At 45.6% G+C, this 25319-nt stretch overlaps 1 protein-coding gene across 1 annotated transcript in view; it reads right to left on the minus strand.

Moving 5' to 3' along the window:
• Positions 1 to 1090: 1090 nt before the first annotated feature.
• The window catches only part of NPHS2 (NPHS2 stomatin family member, podocin), a 127215-nt gene continuing 102986 nt past the window's right edge, over positions 1091 to 25319 (minus strand). The window contains exons 7-8 of the mRNA XM_073593058.1: positions 1582 to 1660; positions 1091 to 1494 (exon numbers count right to left, since the gene is read on the minus strand). Coding sequence (XP_073449159.1) covers positions 1225 to 1494; positions 1582 to 1660 — 349 coding nt within the window. The 3' untranslated portion in view covers positions 1091 to 1224. The remainder of the gene's footprint in view (positions 1495 to 1581; positions 1661 to 25319) is intronic.

Here is a 25319-nt window from a genome sequence, read left to right on the forward strand (position 1 = left end):
TACGCCACACGCTGCATCAAATTGGTCTGCATGGCTGTCGTCCCAAAAGGATGCCTCTTCTAAAGATGATGCACAAGAAAGCACGCAAACAGTTTGCTGAAGACAAGCAGACTAAGGACATGGATTACTGAAACCATGTCCTGTGGTCTGATGAGACCAAGATAAACGTATTTGGTTCAGATGGTGTCAAGCGTGTATGGCGGCAACCAGGTGGGGAGTACAAAGACAAGTGTGTCTTGCCTACAGTCAAGCATGGTGGTGGGAGTGTCATGGTCTGGGGCTGCTTGAGTGCTGCCGGCACTGGGGAGCTACAGTTCATTGAGGGAACCATGAATGCCAACATGTACTGTGACATACTGAAGCAGAGCATGATCCCTTCCCTTCGGAGACTGGGCCGCAGGGCAGTATTCCAACATAACGACCCCAAACACACTTCCAAGATGACCACTGGCTTGCGAAAGAAGCTGAGGGTAAAGGTGATGGACTGGCCAAGCATGTCTCCAGACCTAAACCCTATTGAGCATCTGTAGGGCATCCTCAAATGAAAGGTGGAGGAGCGCAAGGTCTCTAACATCCACCAGCTCTGTGATGTCGCCATAGAGGAGTGGAAGAGGACACCAGTGGCAACCTGTGAAGCTCTGATGAACTCCATGCCCAAGAGGGTTAAGCCAATGCTGGAAAAACTGGAAAATAATGGTGGCTACACAAGATATTGACACTTTGGGCCCAATTTGGACATTTTTACTTAGGAGTGTACTCACTTTTGTTGCCAGCAGTTTAGACATTAATGGCTGTGTGTTGAGTTATTTTGAGGGGACAGCAAATTTACACTGTCATACAAGCTGTACACTCAATACTTTACATTGTAGCAAAGTGTAATTTCTTCAGTGTTGTCACATGAAAAGATATAATAAAATATTTACAAAAATGTGAGGGGTGTACTCACTTTTGTGAGATACTGTGTATATATATATATATATATATATATATATATATATATATATATATAAATTCAGCTGCAAAAAATATTTTCTAAATGGCTACATTACATTTCAGCTTTATTAGCAAGTTAAATAGACTGGGTTCCAGTCATTTTAATGCAGTCATTTTTTTTCTAAAAAAAAAAAGAAAATTAAATTCAGATATTACAAGACTAAGCATCTAAAAATGGGGCAATATGTATTACAATTGTATCAGATAAACATAATCAAAGTGTTTGTTAAATTACAGCATTGGTGAGTCCTTCTTGGTATCCTGATCTGCTTCTGTATCTAATTTGGGTGAGTCCGTGTTATTTTGCTGCACTTTGGGCAAAACATTGAGATTCATAAGATCAAAGGGAAAAGGTACTAGGAAGGTGGCGGGTTTTTCAGAAGTCATACACTGCAATGTGTGCAGGTAACGGAGTTGAACTGCAGTGGGGGATCCAGATAAAGTTTCTGCTGCTATTTTCAGTGACTCAGACACAGTCTTCTCACATTCTGCTGCAAGAATCTGCCATAAAGCACAAGATAATGATTACACGAGTCAAAGAATAATTAGAAATGGTTACCGCTATCTACCAAGCCTTTAAAAATGTACCTTTACTTTAGCATGTCTTTGTGCTTCCGACTCAATGGCCATTGTCTGCTTGACCTCTTCTGGCAGTTTTACGTCTTTACTGCAAAGAATAACAGAATATTTCTCCATTACTCAGGAACAGTTATTTAATATGATTAGTGGGTCAAAATAGACATGCTTAGGTCTGCTACAGTGACAGTAAAAAAAACATAAGAACTTGGAGTGTTGCAATGCTTATCCTCATGACATGTCACAGGAAACACCCTCATAGCTAACAGAGGACAGAATTAGAATTATGCCCTGTACACACGAGCGGAATCTCTGTCGGAAAAATCTTGGATGGTTTTTTCCGACGGAATTCAGCTCAAGCTTGGCTTGCATACACACGGTCACACAAAAGTTCTCTGAACTTTTGACTGTCAAGAACGAGGTGACGTAAAACACTACGACGAGCCGAGAAAATGAAGTTCAATGCTTCTGAGCATGCATCAAATTGTTTCCGAGCATGCGTTGTTTTTTGCGCGTTGAAATTGCATACAGACGAACGGAATTCCCGTCCCAAACTTTTTCTGACAGGAAAATAGAGAAGCTTCACTCAATCTTTTGCTGGCGGGAATTCCGCCAGCAAAAGTCCGATGAAGCATACACACGGTCGGAATTTCTGACCAAAGGCTCACATTTTGCTGGTGGAATTTCCGATCGTGTCTACGGGGCATTAGATTTGAAAAATTGAACATCAATAAGTCACCGGGATCAGATGGCTTGCACTGAGGGTACTTAGGGAACTCAGTCAAGTAATTGTCAGACCACTGTTCCTAATTTTTACAAACAGTCTACTGATTGGAATGGTACCAGCTGATTGGCTTTTCTCCAATGTAGCACCAATATTTAAAAAAGGGCCAAGACACATCCCTGGGAATGACAGACCAGTTAGCCCAACATCAATTATATGCAAGCTCTTGGAGGGGATGATAAGGAACTATATACATGATTTTTGTAATGACAATGGTATCATTAGCAGTAATCAGCATGGATTCATGAAGAATCTTGCCAAACCAATCTATTAACCTTCTATGAGGAGGTGAGCTGCCATCTAGATAAAGGACGGCCCGTAGACGTGGTGTATCTGGATTTTGCAAAAGCATTTGATACAGTTCCCCAGGTTACTGTACAAATTAAGGTCCGTTGGCATGGACCATAGGCTGAGTACATGGATTTAAAACTGGCTACAGGGGTGAGTTTAGAGGGTAGTGATAAACGGGGAGTACCCGGAATGGTCCGGGGTGGAAAGTGGGGTCCCCCAGGGTTCTGTCCTGGGACCAATCCTATTTAATTCTTTCATAAACGACCTGGAGGATGGGATAAACAGCTCAATCTCTGTATTTGTGGACAATACTAAGCTAAGCAGGGCAAAAGCTTCTCCACAGGATGTGGAAACCTTGCAAGAAGATCTGCACAAATTAATGGGGTGTAAAGTAATGCATTTGGGTGGCAAAATATGAATGCAATCTACTCACTAGGGGGAGAACCTCTGGGGGAATATAGGATGGAAAAGGACGTGGAGGTCCTAGTAGATGACAGGCTCAGTAATGGCATGCAATGCCAAGCTGCTGCAAGCAAAGCAAACAGAATAGTAGCATGCATTAAAAAGGGGATTAACTACTGAGATAAAACAATAATTCAAATGCCGTGTACACACGGGCGGACTTTTTGGCATCAAAGGTCCGCCGGTCTTTCCGACGGACTTTTGACAGACTTTCAAACGAACGGACTTGCCTACACACGATCACACCAAAGTCCGACGGATTCGTACGTGATGACGTACGACCAGACTAAAATAAGGAAGTTCATAGCCAGTAGCCAATAGCTGCCCTAGCGTCGGTTTTCGTCCGTCGGACTAGCATACAGACGAACAGATTTTTTCGACCGGACTCGAATCCGTCGGAAAGATTTGAAACATGTTTTAAATCTAAAGTCCGTCTGACTTTCAACCCAAAAAGTCCGCTGCAGGTCTGATGGCCAGATTGTCCAACAGATTTGTTCTGTCGGACCAGTCTGGTCGAAAAGTCCGCCCGTGTGTACACGGCATAACACTCTACAAGACTCTGGTCCAGCTGCACCTGGAGTATGCTGTCCAGTTCTGGGCACCAGTCCTCAGGAAAGATGTACTGGAACTGGAGAGAGTCCAGAGAAGGGCAATAAAACTAATAAAAAGGACTAGAGGACCTTAGTTATGAGGAAAGGTTACGAGCACTGAACTTGTTCTCTCTGGAGAGGAGACGCTTGAGAGGGGATATGATTTCAATGTACAAATACCGTAATGGTGACCCCACAATAGGGATAAAACTTTTCTGCGAAAGGGAATTTAATAAGACACGCGGCCAGTCACTAAGATTAGAAGAAAGGAGGTTTAACCTTAAACTGCGTAGAGGGTTATTTACTGTAAGAGCGGTTAGGATGTGGAATTCTCTTCCACAGGCAGTGGTTTCAGCGGGGAGCATCGATAATTTCAAAAAACTATTAGATAAGCACCTGAACGACCACAACATACAGGCATATACAATGTAATACTGACATTAAATCACACACACACAGGTTGGACTTGATGAACTTGTGTCTTTTTTCAACCTCGCCTACTATGTAACTATGGAGTACAAATAGGGAACACTGTTTGCTGTAGTTGGCACCGCATCCTAAATTAAAACTTGGGCTCAAAAAGGGGAAAGATAAAAGGACTTTAAATTGCCAAACATAACCCCACCCCCCTCAAAAAAAGCTAGACATACAGCCAATAAGAAATACAAAAGTTTTTTTATTCACATCATTATTAGTTAAATAATATCTTCATACAATCAAATATATGAACATGAAATTAGCATGTAATTATTCCTGAGAGAGTGCTAATCCTGCCAAGTCCTATCACATACTGTATATATTTTGTCTACATAGCTATGTATATCATTGCAACAGTACAAAATAGTGAAATAATGCAGGAAAGTGTTTAAAGGTCCTGTCATGTTTCATAGTTGGATTGCTTCATGAGGAGATCGATTTATATAAATTAAACACTGTTTGTATAATGCTACATCCAAACAGGGAACACCCAAAAGTGCCCTGGAGAGGAGAGAACACACACATATTGTGGGTGGCAAAATGAAGCTCCTTTGTGAGTGGCTTAAAGCATTAACTTAGTGAGCGGAATATAACCTTATTCCACAGAAAATGCTTATGCATTGACCAATGTCACAGCTGTTTTGAGTCCACTGAAAGCACATCTAAAAAGGTGACAGCAACAACAGTGGAACATGTAAAGTGTGTTGAAACAGCCATTTGTATTCACTGGAAGCCTTTGTGACAGGACATGTCTAAACAAACACTTTAATGACATGATCACCAGGTATAATCTTAATTAAAGCTGATTTAAAAAGCCTGAAAATTAATTTTGAAAATGTACAGTCAGCTCCATAAATATTGGGACATCAACACAATTCTAATCTTTTTGGCTCTATACACCACCATAATGGGTTTGAAATGAAACAAACAAGATGTACTTTAACTGAAGACTTTTAGCTTTAATTTGAGGGTATTTACATCCAAATCAGGTGAACGGTGTAGAAACTACTACAGTTTGTTTATGTGCCTCCCACTTTTCAAGGGACCAAAAGTAATTAACAAGCATCCATCAAACTTTCACTTTTTAATACTTGGTTGCAAATGCTGTGCAGTCAATTACAGCCAGAAGTCTGGAACCCATAGACATCACCAGACGCTGGGTTTCATCCCTGGTGATGCTCTGCCAGGCCTCTACTGCAACTGTCTTCAGTTCCTGCTTGTTCTTGGGGCATTTTCCCTTCAGTTTTATCTTCAGCAATTGAAATGCATGCTCAATCGGATTCAGGTCAGGTGATTGACTTGGCCATTGCATAACATTCCAATTCTTTCCCTTAAAAAACTCTTTGGTTGCTTTCGCAGTATGCTTCGGGTCATTGTCCATCTGCACTGTGAAGCGCCGTCCAATGAGTTCTGAAGCATTTTGCTGAATATGAGCAGATAATATTGCCCGAAACACTTCAGAATTCATCCTGCTGCTTTTGTCAGCAGTCACATCATCAATAAATACAAGAGAACCAGTTCCATTGACAGCCATACATGCCCATGCCATGACACTACCACCACCATGCTTCACTGATGAGGTGGTGGTATGCTTTGGATCATGAGCAGTTCCTTTCCTTCTCCATACTCTTCTCTTCCCATCACTCTGGTATAAGTTGATCTTGGTCTCATCTGTCCACAGGATGTTGTTCCAGAACTGTGAAGGCTTTTTTAGATGTTGTTTGGCAAACTCTAATTTGGCCTTCCTATTTTTGAGGCTCACCAATGGTTTACATCTTGTGGTGAACCCTCTGTATTCACTCTGGTGAAGTCTTCTCTTGATTGTTGACTTTGACACACATACGCCTACCTCCTGGAGAGTGTTCTTGATCTGGCCAACTGTTGTGAAGGGTGTTTTCTTCACCAGGGGAAGAATTTTTTGGTCACCCACCACAGTTGTTTTTTGTGGTCTCCCGGGTCTTTTGGTGTTGCTGAGCTCACCGGTGCTTTCTTTCTTTTTAAGGATGTTCCAAACAATTGATTTGGCCACACCTAATGTTTTTGCTATCTCTCTGATGGGTTTGTTTTGTTTTTTTAGACTAATGATGGCTTACTTCACTGATAGTGACAGCTCTTTGAATCTCATATTGAGAGTTGACAGCAACAGGAAAGGGCACATGAGCACATCGTAGGAGGTATCTCTCGATGGGAGATACCATTTTACAGGCACAATTTAAACCTATACAAACAGCAGGGGGCGACCGTAGTTCTCAGATTGTGCATCGCTGCTGCTGGAGGGTGGCTAGTGGCTGGGTTGAAGAGCTGGTTTTCTCTGTGTTGCAACCCGCCCTTTTACAGAGGCAAAACCAGCCATTCAACACAGCAAACCCGCCCTGCAACACAGACAAAACCGGAGCATCAGCACACTGTAAAGTCGCCCCGCAACAGCGAGGCACAATGTGAGAATATAGGTTTTAATTGTAGCCGTGAAATGGTATCTCCCATCGAGAGATGCCTCCTACGATGTGCGCTTGCGCCCTGGTCACGTCACTCCAGCTGATTGGCAAATCAGCTGAAATGCGGATCCGTCCTGCGCATGCGCGGGCACTATTCAATGGGGGGCACTTCTCAACAGAACACATGTGAAATGGTATCTCCCATTGAGAGATACCTCCTACGATGTGCGCATGCGCCCTGGTTACGTCAGCTCAGCTGATCAGGAAATCAGTTGTTGTGCTGTTCCGTACGGCACATGCGCAGTACATACCGGGCACTTCTCGACAGAACACCGGACAGCACACCTAAGCTCCTCGATGTTAGTGACACATACTGCGCTGGGCACCCGTGGCACAGCTGACTGCTGTGATCTGCCTTGATTTACCTTTTTAAAATCTGTGACTGTCCCGGCCAAATCAGGACAGTTGGCAACTATGCACTATACACACAGGACAAGACTTTTCAGGATCTTTGTCAAGGGGAGCATGTTTGAGCCTGCTCATCCTTGAGCTTGCCATCTTTTTGCTTGCTGGAACTCTGACCAAGTGGAACTGGACTAAGTGGTGAGTTAAAACCCAGAGTTGAAAACAGGAGGTTATAACAGGAGTCATCAAACCTGTAAGTAACATCTGAAATTCCCTGTTAGTAATTTTATAATTGTAACTGGGAAAATGGGGGTTAGCAAGATTGAAGGTTGTGTACAGTGTGCCACATGTATACAACAATGGAGCAACAGCTCCAGGATGGATACAGCTGCGACAGATGTGAGCAGGTTGCCCTTCTGGAAGCTCACATTAGAGATCTGGAGGAGCAAATTGCAATACTGGGCTTTAATTTAATGATTATCAGGTAGGAAGATGGGTTAATACAGTTAGAGGGGGTGGTAGGGGCTCACAGAAAAGGAAGGCCAGGCCTGGCTTTGAGTACCCTAACAAATTTGCCAAGTTGGGTGAAGATGTGGGAGTATCAAGCTCAGAGGTGGCAGCCCTAGATGTCTCTGCTCCCCCTAACAGCCGGGAGAGCAGCTCATCTAGTAGGGGTGGTGGATGAGTGCAGGTAGGCCTAGGCAGTTGGTGGTAATAGGGGATTCTATAATCAGAAGGACTGATAGAATAATTTGTTGCCAAGATAGCCTCAGCCGAATGCTTTGCTGTCTCCCTGGTGCCAGGGTTTGGCATGTGGTGGACCTGGTTGATAAATTACCGGGAGGGGCTGGGCATGACCCAGCTGTTTTGGTCCATGTTGGAACCAATTACAGAATATATGGAAGGTGGAGGCTTCCTAAAAACCAATTTAACCACTTCAGCCCCGGAAGATTTGGCTGCTGAATGACCAGGCCATTTTTTGCGATTCTGCACTGCGTCGCTTTAACTGACAAGTGCGCGGTCGTGTGGCGCTGCACCCAAACAAAATTGACGTCCTTTTTTCCCCCACAAATAGAGCTTTGTTTTGGTGGTATTTGATCATGTCTGCGGTTTTAATTTTTTGTGCTATAAACACAAAAAAGCGACAATTTTGAAAAAAAAAAAAACACAATATTTTCTACTTTTTGCTATAATAAATATCCCTATTTTTTTTTTAAAAAAAAGCTATTTTTTTCTCAGTTTAGGCCAATATGTATTCTTCTACATATTTTTGGTAATAAAAATTGCAATAAGCGTATACTGATTGGTTTGCGCAAAAGTTATAGCGTCTACAGAATAGGGGATAGATTTATAGCATTTTTATTATTATTTATTTTACTAGTAATGGCGGCGATCTGCGATTTTTATTGGGGCTGCGACATTATGGTGGACACATCGGACACTTTTGACACATTTTTGGGACCATTGGCATTTATACGGCGATCAGTGCTATAAAAATGCACTGATTACTGTAAAAATGTCACTGGCAAGGAGGGGGTTAACACTAGGGGGCGATCAAGGGGTTAACTGTGTTCCCTCTCTGTGTTCTAACTGAAGGGGGAATGGAACTGTCTAAGGGGGATGACAGATCGCTGTACATACTTTGTATGAACACACGATCAGTCTCTTCTTCCCTCAGAAAACCGGGATCTGTGTGTTTACACACAGATCCCGGTTCTCGGTGTGTCGAGTGATCGAAGGAGCCCGGCAGTCATCGTGCCCACCCTGGGCACTCGCATTGGCTCTGGAGGCAAGCAGCGGGTGCGTGTGCGCCCCCTAGTGGCCACAGGGAAAAGCGACGTAACAAAGTCGTTTCGCCCAGCCGTGTCATTCTGGCGCAGTAAAACTGCGGCAGCTGGTGGGCAATTGGTTAAAGAATTAGGCTGCAAGTTGAAGGGAAGGCCCTCCAAGGTGATATTCTCTGAAATATTGCCTGTGCCACACGCAACACAAGAAAGGCAGGGGGAGATTAGAGAGCTGAATGCATGGCTAAAGACCTGCTGTAAGGAGGAGGGATTTGGGTTTTTAGAGCCAGGGCTGACTTTTCATTGTGTTGCAACCTATATGCTAAATATGGTTTGCACCTAAATGGAAGGGGGTCTGTGCTGTGCTGGGGGAGAGGTTTATGGGAAGGCTGGAGAAGTATTTAAACTAGGATTGTGGGGGGAGGGTGAATTAGGTTTTAATGGGGCAGACAGGTCAGACAGGGGCCAGCCCTTATTGGTGGGTGGAATGGGGAAAGATGTGGGGAGGGCTATTGCAAATTATATGAGGGTTCCTATGTTACAATCAACCATTGGAAATGGTACTATTTGTACTAAAATAAAAAATATGCAAGGTACATTTGCAAAATGTAACAATGAATTAAAGTGTTGGTTCACCAATGCTAAAAGTCTGCCAAGCAAAATAGGTGAGTTGGAAGCTCTGGTGTGCAAGGAGAACTATGATCTAATTGGTATTGCTGAATCTTGGCTTCATTCTTCTCATGACTGGGCAATTAATATTCCTGGCTATGCTCTCTTTCGGAAAGACAGGGTAAAACAGAGAGGTGGTAGTGTCTGTCTCTCTGTGAGAAGTGATCTCAAAGCGAGTGTGAAAGAGGACCTAGTTGATGGAGAGTGTGATGAGTCTGAAGCATTATAGGTGGAACTCTACATGGGTGTACATATAACAAAGGTCACCATTGGAGTTTGTTATAGACCTCCCAGTGTTAGTGAGGAGGTGGAGACTCAGCTCCTTGGACAGATGGAACGGGCTGCAAGGGCTGGGACAGTGATAATATGGGGGGATTTTAACTACCTGGAAATTGACTGGAGTAATGGCACTGCTGGGACAGTTAAAGGGCAAAAATGTATAAACCTATTACAAAATAATTTTATGATCCAGTTTATTGAGGCCCCCGACTAGTTTTTTTTTTACTTACATTTTTTATTAGAAAATGTTTTCATACAAAATACACAACTTTCAATTACATCTTAAAACCTTACATCTACTCTCTCGTTTCTGATCCCCTACCACCCCCCCCTTCTCCCCTTCCCGATCTGTTATCCTCATTCTAGTTCAATCCAATTCAATCATACCCTGTGCATATTACTCTGACGTTTTGAAAACATTCCAGTTCTCCCAGATTGCTCTGTAACTTTCGGCACGACCCTGCTCTCTGCTGAAAAGGTACTCCATATTACAAATGTGGTCTACCCTTTGTAGCCACTCTTTTACACTTGGTTTTCTTATGTCCAACCATTTTTTTGGGATGAGTCCTTTCGCTGCATTGAGCAGGAACAGGACCAAAGTTTTCTTATATTGTTTTCTTGCTTTATTTGTCCCATGAAACAGACAATTCCAGGGGTTTTGTGGAATCTTCTCTCCAGTTATCACCTTAATATATTCTAATGTTTCTTGCCAATAATCTTTTATCTTTGGACACTCCCACCATATGTGAATTGCTGTTCCTGTTTGTTTTGTTTTCAATCTTAGTTTATTTTCAAAAGTAAGAACACAAAGAATATAACAGAAAAATACCATTCTTTACAGTTTGGCAACACATATAGTATACATAGAATAGTGAGGTGTACTTTACCCATGTATAAACAGGAGTGATCATTTTAACATACAGCTTTCGGTGAACTACTGGTATATCATATTGTATATTGAAATCTTTATTCTAAGAGAGGAATAATATACGGGTGGGGGCCAACATATAATGAACCTTGTAGTTTCGCGGGTTGGTGTTATCTGAGGGTTCCCTCTCAACGAATTAGACTGCTGTAGAAGTCTTTTATTCACCTATTATAGATAATCAAGTCATTTAGCTAGTCCAAAGATATGATCTTTAACTATATATGTGAGTGGTCGGTTCAGTACTTAACAAAGAGGAGACAGAAAAAGTCAGAAATAAGAACGTGAGTAGAAGTGTGGGATGGTACCTGAGGCACCAGGCACTCCAGCATGGCTAATCGGCGGGTAAGGGTGGGGTATCTCTGACCCAAAGGGAAAACTCATCAGAATAGCGAAACATGGACCATGAGGTCCAGGTGGCGGTAAACTGCTCCTCCTTTCCCACTTCCTCCGCCAACAGGCGCTCCAGATCTCTTATCTGGTCCACTTCAACCACCCATTCTCCCAAGGAAGGCACATCTGTCGTTTTCCAATGTCGGGGGATCACTGTCCTAACTGCTGCCAGAAAGTGGCGCAGTACATCTTTTTTAATCGACTTGAGGGGGCCTGGGAGTATAGATAATAGGGCTATCTCTGGTGTGGGTTTGATTGATGTCGCCATCAGCCTGCTGTAAAGATCAAAGACCTTTTGCCATAGTTTCCAGATTGGAGGGCAAGCCCACCAGATGTGAAGCATTGTCCCGCTAGAGGACAGGCATCTCCAACACACGTCTGTCAAAGAGGGGTTAAACTTTTTAATATCTACTGGGCATCTGTACCACCTCGTTAATAATTTAAACCCTTTTTCTTGGTTCTTGGTTGCCAGGGAAATCCTATGCGTTAGGATAAAGCTTTTTTGCCAATCAGTGGGGGAGATGGAGTGTTGCAGCTCCGCTTCCCATTTCTGTGTATATGTTGGAAGGTCAGGGGCATATTCGTTCAGTAGTAGGGAATACAACAGTGATACTACATGTATTGGTGGGTCTGGTTGTAAAAGCAGTTCGTCAAAGTCTGATGGGTCGGCCAGTATCTCTGAGATGGATGAGAAAGTGCGTATATATGACGTTATTTGACCCCTTTGTAACCACATTGTTGAGGTCCCTAATTCCGTCCGAGAGGGTATGTCCGTTCTCAAGGATGGGTCAGCGCGTAAGACCTGTGCTAAACGTCTATGGCTATCCCTACTCCAGGGTCCAAATCTTAACTTGTTCGCTGCTGGGGGGAAAGCCGGAGTCCCGAAGAGAGGGGTCATTGGGCCCTGGATTTTAGACAATTTACTCGCTGAGATCATGCGGTCCCAAATCTGGAGAGTTTGGCGAGTAAGAGCAGTGGAGAATAAGCCGTCCCCACGCCCAGCCATAGGGGTCCATGGCAGGGCGCAAAGATCAGCCTCATTAAGATATTTCTCTAGTTGAACCCAAAGTTTGGAGGAAGAGTGGTGGAACCAATCCACTATACGCACGAGTACCGCTGCCTTATGGTATATAGAGGCATCTGGGACCCCCGCACCCCCCCTGACTTTCGGGAGAATCATTGTGTCATGTTTTATCCTGGGGCGACGTCCCTGCCATATAAATTTAGAGAAGATCTGACGGAGCCTTTTGAAGAACGAGGTGGGGATATAGATAGGAATGGTCTGGAAAAGGTATAAGAATCGAGGGAGAACATCCATCTTCAAGACATTCACCCTACCCAGCCAGGAGAGCTGTTTAGAGGCATATGTGGTCAGATCCGCTTGAGTTCTGGTAAGTAAAGGGGTGAAGTTGCTGGAGAATAGTTGGGATGAGACTGTTGGAATATGGATTCCTAGATAGCGGATAGATGTGGAGCTTGTCTTAAAAGGGAAGGAAGTCGTAAGCTGTTGTAGAACCGCTGTTGGGAGTGAAATGTTGAGGATTTCTGACTTATTTAGATTAACTTTAAAATTACTAACCTCTCCATACCTCTGAAACTCCTGCATAATGGAGGGTAGAGAAATTTGTGGTTGGGTTACAAATATGAGTAGATCATCAGCAAATAGGGCAATTTTAGTGTGTAGTGGGCCTACTCTAACGCCATGTATGGCCGGATTGTTTCTAAGGGCAATGGCTAGGTGTTCCATGACAATTACATAAAGAATGGGGGACAAGGGGCACCCCTGCCGCGTTCCGTTGTGTATAGTAAACTTAGGGGATAGGGAGCCGTTTAGTCTAATCCTAGCGGAAGGAGATGTGTAGAGGGACATTATTCTGGAGATCATGTTTTGGCCTAGACCTAGTTGTTGTAATGATAAGCGGAGAAATTGCCAGTCGACACGGTCGAAGGCTTTTTCCGCATCGACTGTGAGAAGGCACAATGGGATATTGTGGGCCCGAGCATAATCAGCAATGAGGAGTGTTTTTAGGGTGTTGTCACGCGCCTCCCTTCCACTCACAAAGCCAACCTGATCTAGGTGTATTAAACGGGGTAACAATGGTTGCGACCTATTAGCTAAAATTTTTGCGTACACCTTTAGATCTACTCCTATTAGCGAAATAGGTCGGTAATTAGCGCAAACATTCAGGTCTTTGTCTGGTTTGGGGATGAGGGTAATATGTGCCTCTAAGGTTTGTGGTGGGAACACTGATCGTTCAGAGATGGAGTTAAATACTTTTGTCAAGAAGGGAGTAAGAAGGGTAGCAAATTGTTTATAGAATTTCGGAGTAAAGCCATCAGGACCCGGGCTTTTACCAGATGGGGTAGAAGTAATGGCGCGGGCAACCTCGTCTTCCGAAATCGGGGCCTCAAGGTCCTCTATCGTCTCGCCATCTAGAGTGGGTAATGCAGTTTGCTCGATGTATAAGGCTTGTGTTTCCGCTGTAGTGAGGGGAGGATCAGTGGAGCTCGCTGCAGGTATATTATATAGGGATTGATAAAAGTCCCGGAACACCTGTCCCATCTCGGAAGGTGATGAGACAGTTTTCCCAGAGCTGTCCCGTATATGAGGTATAAAGGAGTTAGGTTGTTTGGTGTGGAGGGTGCGAGCCAGGGATCTACCACATTTATCTCTAAATTTATATTGATGAAAAGCTAGTTTGTTCGCAAACGTGCGGGCTGATGCCTCATATAACTCTCTAAGCTGGGTGCGAGCAGAAGAAACCTCCGTAAGCAGTTCAACCGTCGGGGAGCGTTTATGAGTAGTTTCTAGTGTCCTTAGCTTATGTACTGCCGTAACTATCGCAGTTGAACGTTCTTTTTTCATGCGAGCACCCATCTGAATAAACCTACCCCGTAATACCGCCTTCAATGCTTCCCATTTCATGGGTGGTGAGGTGTCATCAGATGTGTGATCTGTGAAAAAGTTTGATATCGTCTCTGCTATCTGTGTTTCAAACCCTGGTTCAGTCAAGAGAGAGTCATTTAACCTCCATGTCCATTCTTTTATTGGTGTAGAGGGGATTGTAAGCGTCAGGAATATGGGTGAGTGGTCGGACCAAACCATAGGGTCTATTTCACAATTGGGGGACCAATCTAAGCAGCCGTGCTCGACTAAAAAATAATCTATACGACTGTATGATTGGTGGATGTTGGAGAAGTGTGTGTAGTTTCGTGAGTCCGGGTACAGTATTCGCCATACGTCTATGAGATGCATATTGTAGATGGTACGTTTTAGGGCCCGTATTTTTGGAAAGGATATAGACGAACGGGATGTCGATGAATCCAAAAGTGGATCCAGGGGAGTATTGAAGTCCCCTCCGAGTATGAGCTTGCCCTCCGTGAAACCCGCCAAAATCTTTAGGTATTGCAAGGCTGATGGGACTTGGTGTGTGTTAGGCAAGTATACGTTGGCAATTGTAAATTTAGTCCCCCATAATAAAATTTTTACAAAGACATACCTGCCTTGGGGGTCCGTCACCTGATCAAGCAGCTCAATAGGGAGTGTTTTATGAAACGCAATAGATACTCCTTTAGATTTTTGTGTCGGGTTGGTACTGTGTATCCATCTATTGAAATATCTATTGGAGCAGGAAGGAGTGGAGTCAGAATGGAAGTGGGTCTCCTGCAGCAAGAGTATGCTGACCTGTCTTTTGTGCATCTGATATAGAATTTGCCCACGTTTCGACGCTATGTTAAGTCCGTTTACATTATACGAACAAAGTTTCAGGTGTGGGCGCAAAGTCACCGTGTGAGCCATGCTGGAGTGCCAAAAGCTGTAAAAGGGAGAAAGTATTAAGATATGGAGGAAAGGTATAGGGAGCAGGAAAGAAAAAGAAAGAAGAGATGAAGAAAAAGATAAACAGACAAAGGAGGGGAAGAGAGGGAGGGGAGGAAGAAAAATGAAAGGAGCGTGAGGATAATGGAAGAAATACGATATAAATGAAAAGACACCTAAAAAGATGTGTCTGGAAAACTAATGTGTCCGCGAACGCAGAACACTGCGTGAAAATTCACGTTTTAGGCACAAACCGTGCCTGTCCTATTGTGGGGGAAAAGTCGAGATGAATGGGTCTGAGCCGTGTTCCCGACAGCATATCAGGCATGCAAGTAGTATGTGTGGCACACTTGATATTTAAAACGAGTGTGGGGCATAAGGCAGCTTAACCACAACAAATGATAACAATCAACCAAGTGTGTGCATTGGATTTAAATAAGTAACCCTGAGGTATATATAAAACTATTGCATTGTCTCATGTATATAAAGAAAGTTATTGCGCCAAGACAATTGGGTGGGTATATGGAGGGCAGGGAGAGTGGGGGATCCCTCCATGGGGGCAATCCTCTGCTCCATGTGTAACGTCCTTTAAACCCTATATTCTCTGTAGCAGAGACCGAGTAAAACCGGGTACCAAACCCCCCTCCGAGGAAGGTATCCCCCCACTCCCGCTACACCTCCCCCACTGCATATATCATCATGGGAAGGTGAGAGGAATCAATCTGAGACAATGCAAAACATCTTTAGAAAAACGTCAGATAAAAAGGAAAAAAGAAAAACACAAAAACATAGCATTGGTAGACATTCGCATTACCTGACGCTCTTCATAATGAGAGGCATAAGATTGACTCCAATCTATGTTCTCACCCGAACCCCAGCCAAATTGTAAATTGGCAAAGAGCAGGGAAAGAACCAGTGGAGACAAAACAAGCCATCAGTCTCTAATTAACTGTTGAGTTAATCTTCTGGGGAAGTAGGTCTTCTTATCCCTGGGCCAGAGGAAACTGATCTGGACCTAGGACGTCTGCGGCGCTGTGGAAGTGGACCAAGTCCCACCTGGCCTGATCTATCCTCTGGAGGGTCTAACCAGTTCAAAACTTCCACTGGATCTTGTTCGATAAAGAGGAAAAAGTCGGGCAGTTGGTCTGGATCAGAGAGCGTAAACCTGTTGCCGCCCCGTGTCACCTTGATGCTGAAGGGGTGACCCCATGTATAGGTAGCTCCAGCTTGCCGTATAAGGTCAAGTAGAGGGCGCACCACTCTACGCATATACAGCGTATTGCGAGATAAGTCAGGGTATAGGTGAATAGGGGCACCAAAGAAGTCAACAGGACCCAAGTTCCATGCCTTTCGCATGATCTCTTCTTTTAAAGTGTAATAGTGGACCCGACATAGAACATCGCGGGGGCGACCATCTCGGGCCCCCCCTGGTCCTCCTACTCTGTGAACACGATCCAGTTCAATTGGTGATGTTGCCTCTCTTCCCAGTGCTTTATTGAGGATAGTTATGACAGTGGGTTTCAATTCTGCTCCAGATGTTGCCTCCGGTATGCCTTGCAGTCTAATGTTATTTCTGCGACTGCGATTTTCGCTGTCTTCTATGCGGAGTTGCTGGTGACGTATGCGCCTAAGATGTGTCGCGGATGAGGATTCAAGGGCTGTTATACGTGCCTCGTGGTCATCCTGAGCCGTGGTTAAGACCGATACTGCTTCCTCGTTAACTGTGACTTGTTGCCTCAGGGCGTTCAGCTCCACGTGGAGGGAATCTTCCATTTTGCTTGCCCAGGATTCGAAATCCATTCTGAAGGCAGAGAGGAGGGCAGCAGCTTCCGATCTAATGGGTTCTCCTGATAGGGGATGCGTAGCAGACTGGGATTCCCCGGTGCCTGTGTCGGACGATGAGACTGACCTTGTGGAGGAGGCTGAGGGCTCTCCCGTAGAATTCTGAAGTCTCTCATTATTGTCCTCTGCCGTGTGAGCTGCTGCTGAGGCGGGAGGCTTGGTCTTCCCCGGGTTGCGGCCGGGTGCCATCTTGTCTTTGGGAGTTCGGGGATCAATCGGCGTAGTTCTAAGTAGATACCTCTGTATGGTGCCTTGTTGGGGGTCGGTAAGCTCCGTGGAGTGTGAGCTAGCTGCCGCCATGTATTATGTGGGTGTGCTATGCTATGTAAATAGCCTGTAGCTGTCGGGATAGCACGGGACTCAGGGGTGCGGGTCTTCAGCCATCCATAGTTAGTCTCTCTCCATCAAAACCTATCTTCCACGGAGATGAGGGGGACTGGGGAGGGTGACCAGGCCTGCGGGAGCAGCGGTGTCACCCTATTAACATGGGCGCAAGGCTGGGACACCGTATGGGTTCAAGGGGGAGAGCACCGTCCAGCCAGGGCACAGTTTCTGATAGTGCGGGCCCGTCTTGTAAGCTAGGCCGCAAGATGGTAAGATGGCGGCCGTCACTGGAAGTCTCTAGTGTTACCGGGGTCAGCGATGGGTCTGAGCTGGCTATAAACTTGTCAGATATGCCCAGGGGGGGCCACTTTAAGTGAGGGTGAATTATATGACCCCCTTACCTCCGGTCGTGGCGCCAAGATGCGGTGATGCTGGGGGCCTCACAGGCCTCGGGCCTGCCGCAAGCATCCAGTGCCTGCTTTCTCTGCCTTGTCTGGTGTCCCCTCCGCTCCGGATACAGCCCTCCCGGCCCCAGGGCCCCCGATCGCCCTCCGCGGCACCCGAGACCGGGGATTCTGTGTGTCTCGTAGGCCGCAAGATGGCGGCCGGCGTCTGTGGAGTGAGGCCGGCCGCGGCCCGAAAACAAGCAATCCGTCAGCCAATCTACTTAAATATTCTCAGGGAAGGACTCCTCCAGTGCCCAGTGGCTACCAGGTAGGCTTTGGGGCAGCTTTTGATGTCTGTGGAGGCCGGATGGCTGTAGATTGTAGAAGGCCGGCCGCGGCCTGAAAACAAAGTAGTCCGCCGGCTAATCTGCTCCAATGTCCTCAGTAAAAGGCTCTCCTAGTGCCCAGTGGTTATTAGATAGGCTTTGGGGCAGCTTTTGATGTCTGTGGAGGCCGGATGGCTGTAGATTGTAGAAGGCCGGCCGCGGCCTGAAAACAAAGTAGTCCGCCGGCTAATCTGCTCCAATGTCCTCAGTAAAAGGCTCTCCTAGTGCCCAGTGGTTATTAGATAGGCTTTGGGGCAGTTTTTGATGTTTGTGGATGCCGGATGGCTGTAGATTGTAGAAGGCCGGCCGCGGCCTGAAAACAAAGTAGTCCGCCGGCTAATCTGCTCCAATGTCCTCAGTAAAAGGCTCTCCTAGTGCCCAGTGGTTATTAGATAGGCTTTGGGGCAGTTTTTGATGTTTGTGGATGCCGGATGGCAGTGGATTGCAGAGGGCTAGACAGAGCTCCTCTGCAGTGCGTCCATTCACCTCGCCATTCGGACACGCCCCCTGCTGTTCCTGTTTGTTTACAGTTCCTCCAACACTGGGAGGACCTGTCTGGCTGGAATTTGTTGATTCTCTCTGGTGTCAAATGCCAACGTACCATACACTTATAATTTGCCTCTATCGTAGTTATATCGGATGCGTAATTATACACCGCTCCTATCATTTGTGTTTCATCTAATTTTATGCCCAAATCTTGTTCCCATTTTTCTATGAAGGGTAACGTCCCATGTCCTTCTATTTCTAATAGTATTTCGTACATTTGAGATATTCCATGTTTTACAGGTGTTTTTGTATTGCACAGCTTTTCGATTGGAGTTAACGCTTTCTCGTTTCTAATTGGTTGAGGGATTGTGCTTACTAAGTGTTTTATTTGCAAATATTCCCAATCGTTAATCTGGTGCCACCCGTGAGTCATTAATAGATCCTGTTTTGTCCTAATTTTACCGTGCATAATAATATCTTTTAATTGTGCGTTTCCTAACTGGTTTCCCAACCGTGTCCCATTTCCTGGAATAAAAAAATTTGTGCCAGTTATTGAGATTAAAGGTGAGCTATATTTCCATTTTTCTTTTTGATATAATGCGTCCCATACCGTAAATATATTTTTAGTTAATTCATGTGTGTCTCTACTATGTGTTCTCAGTTTTGGTGGAATCCAAATAATTTTTTGAAGTTGTGTCGTGTTTAATGTGTCTTCCATTTTCACCCATCTCTTTTTAGTGTTTGTGTTTGCCCATTCTACTAGTCTTGCCAGTAGTGTCGCCCTATAGTATCTTTTTACATCTGGAATTGCCAACCTTCCTTTTTCTTTTTTCCTAGTTAGGAGAAAGTTATTTACCCTAGCTTTTTTTGTTTAAACTTTCTTTATTGTATTCGGTCACAGCCTGATAAACATAGTTCAATATAAGCTCAATGGTGACAGATATTTTCTCATTTCAACAGTGGTATTGGATTGCAAACATGTAAGTAAAATAAATAATAAATGAAAGGAAAAAAAAGAGAAAAGAAGATAAAGACAGAGAGCAAATAGAATAGTGTAGACAGTACACAGTACATAGATAGTAAAAAGGCAATGTAGACATTGAGAATGTACGCTTTTAGTGTTACATATAAAAGTTGTTATAAGGCCTCAGCTTCCACGAAGTGGCAGCCATCTGGGCTCACTATCTTTCCGTGGATTCCTTCACTTGAGTCATGTTGGTCTCCTAGACCAGGGAAAAGAAAGCCAAGGGAGCACAGGACCACCCCCGCCCAGAGTCCACACCAGAAGAGGCGGGCCATCAGGGCCTCCTACTGTCCTCCCCCGGTGCACCCCCCGGACCACAGGCGCATCCGGGCCCCCCCCGGCCCTCCTGGCCAGGGGAACATCTCCACTCCACCTCCACCTTGCAATAAAGTGGTCATCAACTTTGTTATCAATAATTGCCAACATTCTGGTCATTCCACATATAAATCTATTAATTACAGTACTTATTTAAGATAGGAGAGAGCAGAGAGGAAGAGGAGAGAAAGAGAGAGGGGGGAGAGGGTAGGGGGTAAGTGGAGTGGGAAGGGGGACAGGATCACACCTTAGATCCGTGTAGGTCTCCTGGGTTCCGCTCCGGATAATCCGCTGCCAGGCAGCCCTTATGCCTTGGTAAGAACACATATGCTATGTGTGCTGTCCATGCATCAGTCTAAGGGATTTTAGTGGTGGTTATTACTTAGGGAGGTCATGGAGACCCAATGTGGGGTCTGCCAGTTTTAACAAGGATAGGTCTAAACTGGAGGACACATGGGCAGTGTCGTGGAAGTGTTCTATCCATGTTGACCATATGACTGTATGTTTATCCATAGTGCCTTTACCTTTTGCTACCCATTCCTCTGCTTCCCTTATCTCATTTACCCTGCATATCCACTCCTCTCTGCTCGCTACCTGCGCCTTCTTCCAAAAGATTGGAAGCAGCCACTTAGCAGCGTCTAGTAAGTGGGGTAGTGCGCATTTCTTGTAGCGACTGACTGGCATGGGAGGGATATGCAGGAGGAAATGCTCTGGGGAGAAGGGAATTTCTATCCCAAGGATATCTTTAATCTGGTCTCTAATAATTCACCAGTATGCCTTTATTCGAGGGCACTCCCACCACAAGTGTAAGAGGGTACCTCGGCCTCCGCATCCTCGCCAGCACAGATCCGAGCTGGCCGGATATATCCGTGCTAAGTCAGAAGGAACTCTGTACCAGCGTGTCAGCAATTTATAGTTTGTCTCCTGCATCTTGGAGTCCACTGAGCTGGAATGTGTAAGTTGGTATAAATGCGTTAACTGAGGTCCAGAGAACTGTTTCCCAAGGTCTCTTTCCCAGGCACGTATATAAGTGGGTTTAGAAGCCGAGGCTGAGGACCCTATGAGTAGGTAAATCTCTGAAATTATGTGGGGGGATCAGATCCTCCGCTATGAACATTTTCTCAAAAGGTGTGAGCAAGGAGATATCTCTTATAGAGCTACTGTGTATTTAGAAAAAGTGGTGCAACTGTCTATAATTCCAGAAATTGTGCTGCGGTCTACCAGGCCTGTTCCCCAGGGATTCAAAGGGCAACATTTTCCCATTTCTCAACAATTTACCACAGCTGGCATTCTTATCTTCCACCCAGGCTCCAAAGAAGTCCACGTGTTCCCCCGGCGGGAACCAGAGGAATCCACCCAGAGGCGTCAGTGGGGACACAGGGGGGGCTAAGTTCAAAGTTCGATTAACTCGGTCCCATATTTTAAGCGTAGATAACGTTAACGGGGACGTAGTTTCAGACGATCCCCGATGTTCCCGCGAAAGCCACGGGGCATAGGACAGGTTCCTGCCTGCCATATATTTTTCCATTGTCACCCATAATTTGGATTGACCATGGAAGTGCCAATTTAGAATCCTCTGCAGGGCAATGGCCTGGCAGTATCGCTGCAAGTCTGGGACACCCAAACCTCCATAATGCTTAGGGTGCCTCAATACCTTCATAGCTATTTGTGGCTTCCGTGAGTTCCATATGAAAGTAGTGAGCATGTTAGACACTTGTGTGAAGAAGGTTTTGGGTAGGGATATGGGGAGCACTTGCATATAAAACAAAATTCTAGGGAGAACATTCATTTTTATTATGTTCGCCCTGCCCATCCACGTAAAAGCTATTTTCGTCCATCGTGCTAAGTCTTGTCGGATTTCAGACAATAATCTGGGGTAGTTTGTTGTGTATAAAGTGTTAAAACTGTCTGTCAGTTGTATGCCCAGGTAGCGTAAGGAAGTGTTAGTCCATGTGAAAGGGAATGCAGCCTTTAAACTATTTGTCATAGGAGTAGGTAGGCATATGGGTAGAATTTCTGATTTATTATAGTTAATCTTGAAGTTAGAGAGTGTTCCGAAATATTGGAGTTCCCGCATCAGGACCGGCAGCGAGATCAGGGGATTAGTTAGGTGAAACAATACATTGTCTGCGTAAGCCGAAAGTTTATGTTCCACAGCTCCCACAGTCAGGCCTGTGATATCAGTATTTGCTCTCACTCTTTGTAATAGTGGCTCAAGAGCCAGAGCGAAGAGGTGGGGGGAGAGTGGGCACCCCTGCCTCGTGCTGTTCCCGATCGGGAATCTGGTTGAGAAGACTCCATTAACCTCAACCTGTGCACTAGGTTCTGAGTAGAGAGCCAGTATCCAAGTTAGCATATTCGGGCCCAGCCCCAGTGAGGTCATAACCTCCCTGAGGTCACTCGGCGGACATGGAGTGACGCAGGACGTCCGCACGGGGGAGGGGCCCAATGCCGGCACCGGATTGAGGGCGGAAGCCGAGTCTCTCGTTCGTGCAGGACATGCAGAGCGGGGTGAGAGCCCGTGAGATGCCTGGACGAGACCCGGCGAGCCGCCGTTCCTCCGCGTGACCCCCCCACCTTCAGGCAGAGGCAGCAACAGGTCGAGCAGACCCCCCCCTCGAGTGGCCGAGAAAAGAGAGAGACAGGATCCCGGGATCCCGGAGCAGCAGAGGGCGAAAAATTTGAGGAGAGAGACTTCTCCTAAGTTATCAGACCTTCTGAAGGAGTCAGCAGAAGATGACAGAAGCCTCCAGGCGATAGCTGGCGGGAGCAGGAAACGGAGCGCGTCCCCTGCATGATGAACTGTGAGCTCTGCTTTCCCCCAAGGCATTCACCACGATGAAAACAAGGTAATGACAACTGGTCATAAACACGCTGGCTGAGTGAAGAGAGCAAAGGGAAGAAGCACATGAAGGTATGACAAGCTTTTTTTCTCCCTGCTTTTCTCAACTGCATTACTCAACTTTAAAGTGTTACAAGTGAATGGTGCATTTCATAGTACTGACCTCAAATTAAGCTGCAGCAGTAAGGGGGCTATTCAGGATTGGACTGTATTACTTAAACCCGTGAGTGTTTTCCCAGATGAGTCAGACATGATCAAACTGAGGCCCTCCCTGATCCTCCCCTCCTGACTCGTGGACTATGGTTTGAGAAACTATCTGTAAACCAAACAGATGAGGTGCAGCATCTAAATGGGGTCGCCACAAAAGTAAAAGAAACAGAAATAATAAAGAAATAGCAAAGTGTGGGTAAGAGATAAAATCTGACTCAAATCAAGGGGAAATCAACAAAATCCACTCAGCTTGCATATAAATTCTGGACTGTTGTACCGAGGCTTTCGAGGGTGGGACAATCTGTCGGACCTACTGGTGGCCCCTATATAAATTATATGTGCTCATGAGACTGAGACTGGAATACTTATCTACTTGTGTGCTTGTCTGGGAAGAAGTAAAGTGTGCTTAAACTAGGATTCCCCCTAACTCTACCCACAACCGTCAGGAGCGGATTTGAGAGACTATTTGTAAATTGAACGGAGTATGCATGTGAGTCTACTCTAGTTACTAACTGAGGCGACCGAGATAAAAATCTTTCTATATATTCAATATTAGGACTGTCGCCCCTGTGCCTCTGAGGATCTGACTGGATCCGTCCCCCTGCCTCCCCCTTGGTAGTGCGGACGGTGGGGTGGGTTCTCGGCCTTAATTTTTGTCTTCTTATGCAAACTACATACCCCACTTACTTGGGACAAAGAACAAATTGTAAACAGTGGGGGGAGGAAGTATGAGAGGACGCTCCTCAAGAGTAGCGGAACCCCAGAACTCAAGGGAGAGTTTGAATACCAGCTCTATACAAAAATATTTAAAAGAGGCGAATTTGAAGAGCCCCGGAATGGAGGCTAAACAAACAGGAGCAAAGGACAAGAAGAAAGAGCAGCAGAAGCAGAAAGGGGGACAGGGGGACAGGGCCAGAGAAGAGCAAGAGCTGGATGGCGCATCCGTCTGTGCTAATGTGGAAGAGCAAAGAATAATGGCGTTAGTACCAAGCAAATCTGAAATGATCGACATGTTTGCTAAACTAGAAAATGTGATAAAAGCAGAAATAGTAAATGTCCGTACCGACATGGGACATCTCCTGCGTAGAGTGGAAGAGGCGGAAGAGGCGTCAGGAAACTTTGCTAAAGAAATCTGTGAGTTAAAAGAACAGGTCAAGAAAATGCAGATTGAGAATCGCATGTTGGCGTTTCGACTAGACGAACAGGAAAACCAGAGTCGACGCCAAAATCTACGGATTAGATCCATCCCAGAACAACATAATGAGGACCTGTGGGAGAAGATGAGAAAAATATTCAATCCGATTCTGGGTAGGCATGAAGAGGAAGCTCTGATGATCGACAGGGTCCACAGAGTAAGGAAGCCCCCAAATATAAAACAAGAGATTCCCAGAGACGTCATTGTAAAGTTTCACTCGTATGAAGATAAAGAAAAAATATGGAAGAACTTAAAGGGGGCTCCCCCAATAAGCTTTGAAAATCAAAATCTACAGGTGTTCACAGATTTGTCAGCAGGAACTCTAGCGCGAAGAAGACAGATGAAGCCAGTTCTAGACCAGCTCAAGAGGTCTAACTTGAAGTACAGCTGGGGATTCCCAACATCCCTGATAGTTATGAAAGACGGCAGATCGCACAGAATGCGTTTCCAGGAGGAGCTGCAGGACTTTTGTGACAGTCTGGGTATTCCCATCCCTGACCTGCCATAAGGAGAGACATGAAGTGTCGAGATTGTTCAGCTGGGGTGCGGGTAGTGTCGGGGTTTTTTTTTTTTTCTGCCCCCCAGCTGAAAGTCTCGGTCTATAAATTTCTTACTGAGGCATATGGACTTTAAACTTAGTCATTGTAATGCATTATTTGGAGATAAGGAGGGGGAGAGTATCACTGGTTGATAGGATGCTCCTGCGGGGGGGGGGGGGGGGGGTCGGCGGGGGGAGGGGGTGGTTTCGTAGGGCTAGGGAGCCGGTTTCCTGTCCTCCCGGCTCCCCCCTCGAGGCATTGCTTCCTGGGGGGTTCCGGATGCCGGCAGGGGAGTCCCACCCCGAGGAAGGAGGCACATTGAGGGAAATGGGTGATTTCCCAACATGTGGGCTCGGAGTCGGTCTTCCACCGAGGGGAGGGGGAGGAATGGGGGCGGGGGTGGGTTGGGTGAGGGAGGGAAGAGGGGGTGGGGGGGACGGGAGGGAGAGGTGTTCCTGCAGGTGGGGTTCCAGGGGATCAGGAGGGAAGGGAGAATGGTGTGATTGACCGATATGCCAGGGCTCAAATTTTTATCATACAATGTGAAGGGATTAAATTCGCCAAAAAAAAGACACAAATTATTGGGGGAGCTCCGGCACTTAGGTGCCGACGTTGTATTCCTTCAGGAGACCCACCTGACCCTAGATTCCAGAATCAGGATTTTTTCCCCAGGATTCCCCACGTGGTTCTACGGAGACACACCTCTTAAGAGAGCAAAAGGGGTTGCTATCGGGTTTTCGAAAACATCAAATTTCACATTAGTAGACAGGATGACGGACCCAGATGGTCGCTATATTTTATTGAAAGGCAAAATGGGGAATAGGATGTTTACCTTGGTGAATGTATATTGCCCCAATAGACATCCGTCAGTTTTTCTGGGACACATGCTT

This window comes from Aquarana catesbeiana, linkage group LG07 (assembly GCF_042186555.1).
Source record: "Aquarana catesbeiana isolate 2022-GZ linkage group LG07, ASM4218655v1, whole genome shotgun sequence".
Taxonomy (NCBI): domain Eukaryota; kingdom Metazoa; phylum Chordata; class Amphibia; order Anura; family Ranidae; genus Aquarana; species Aquarana catesbeiana.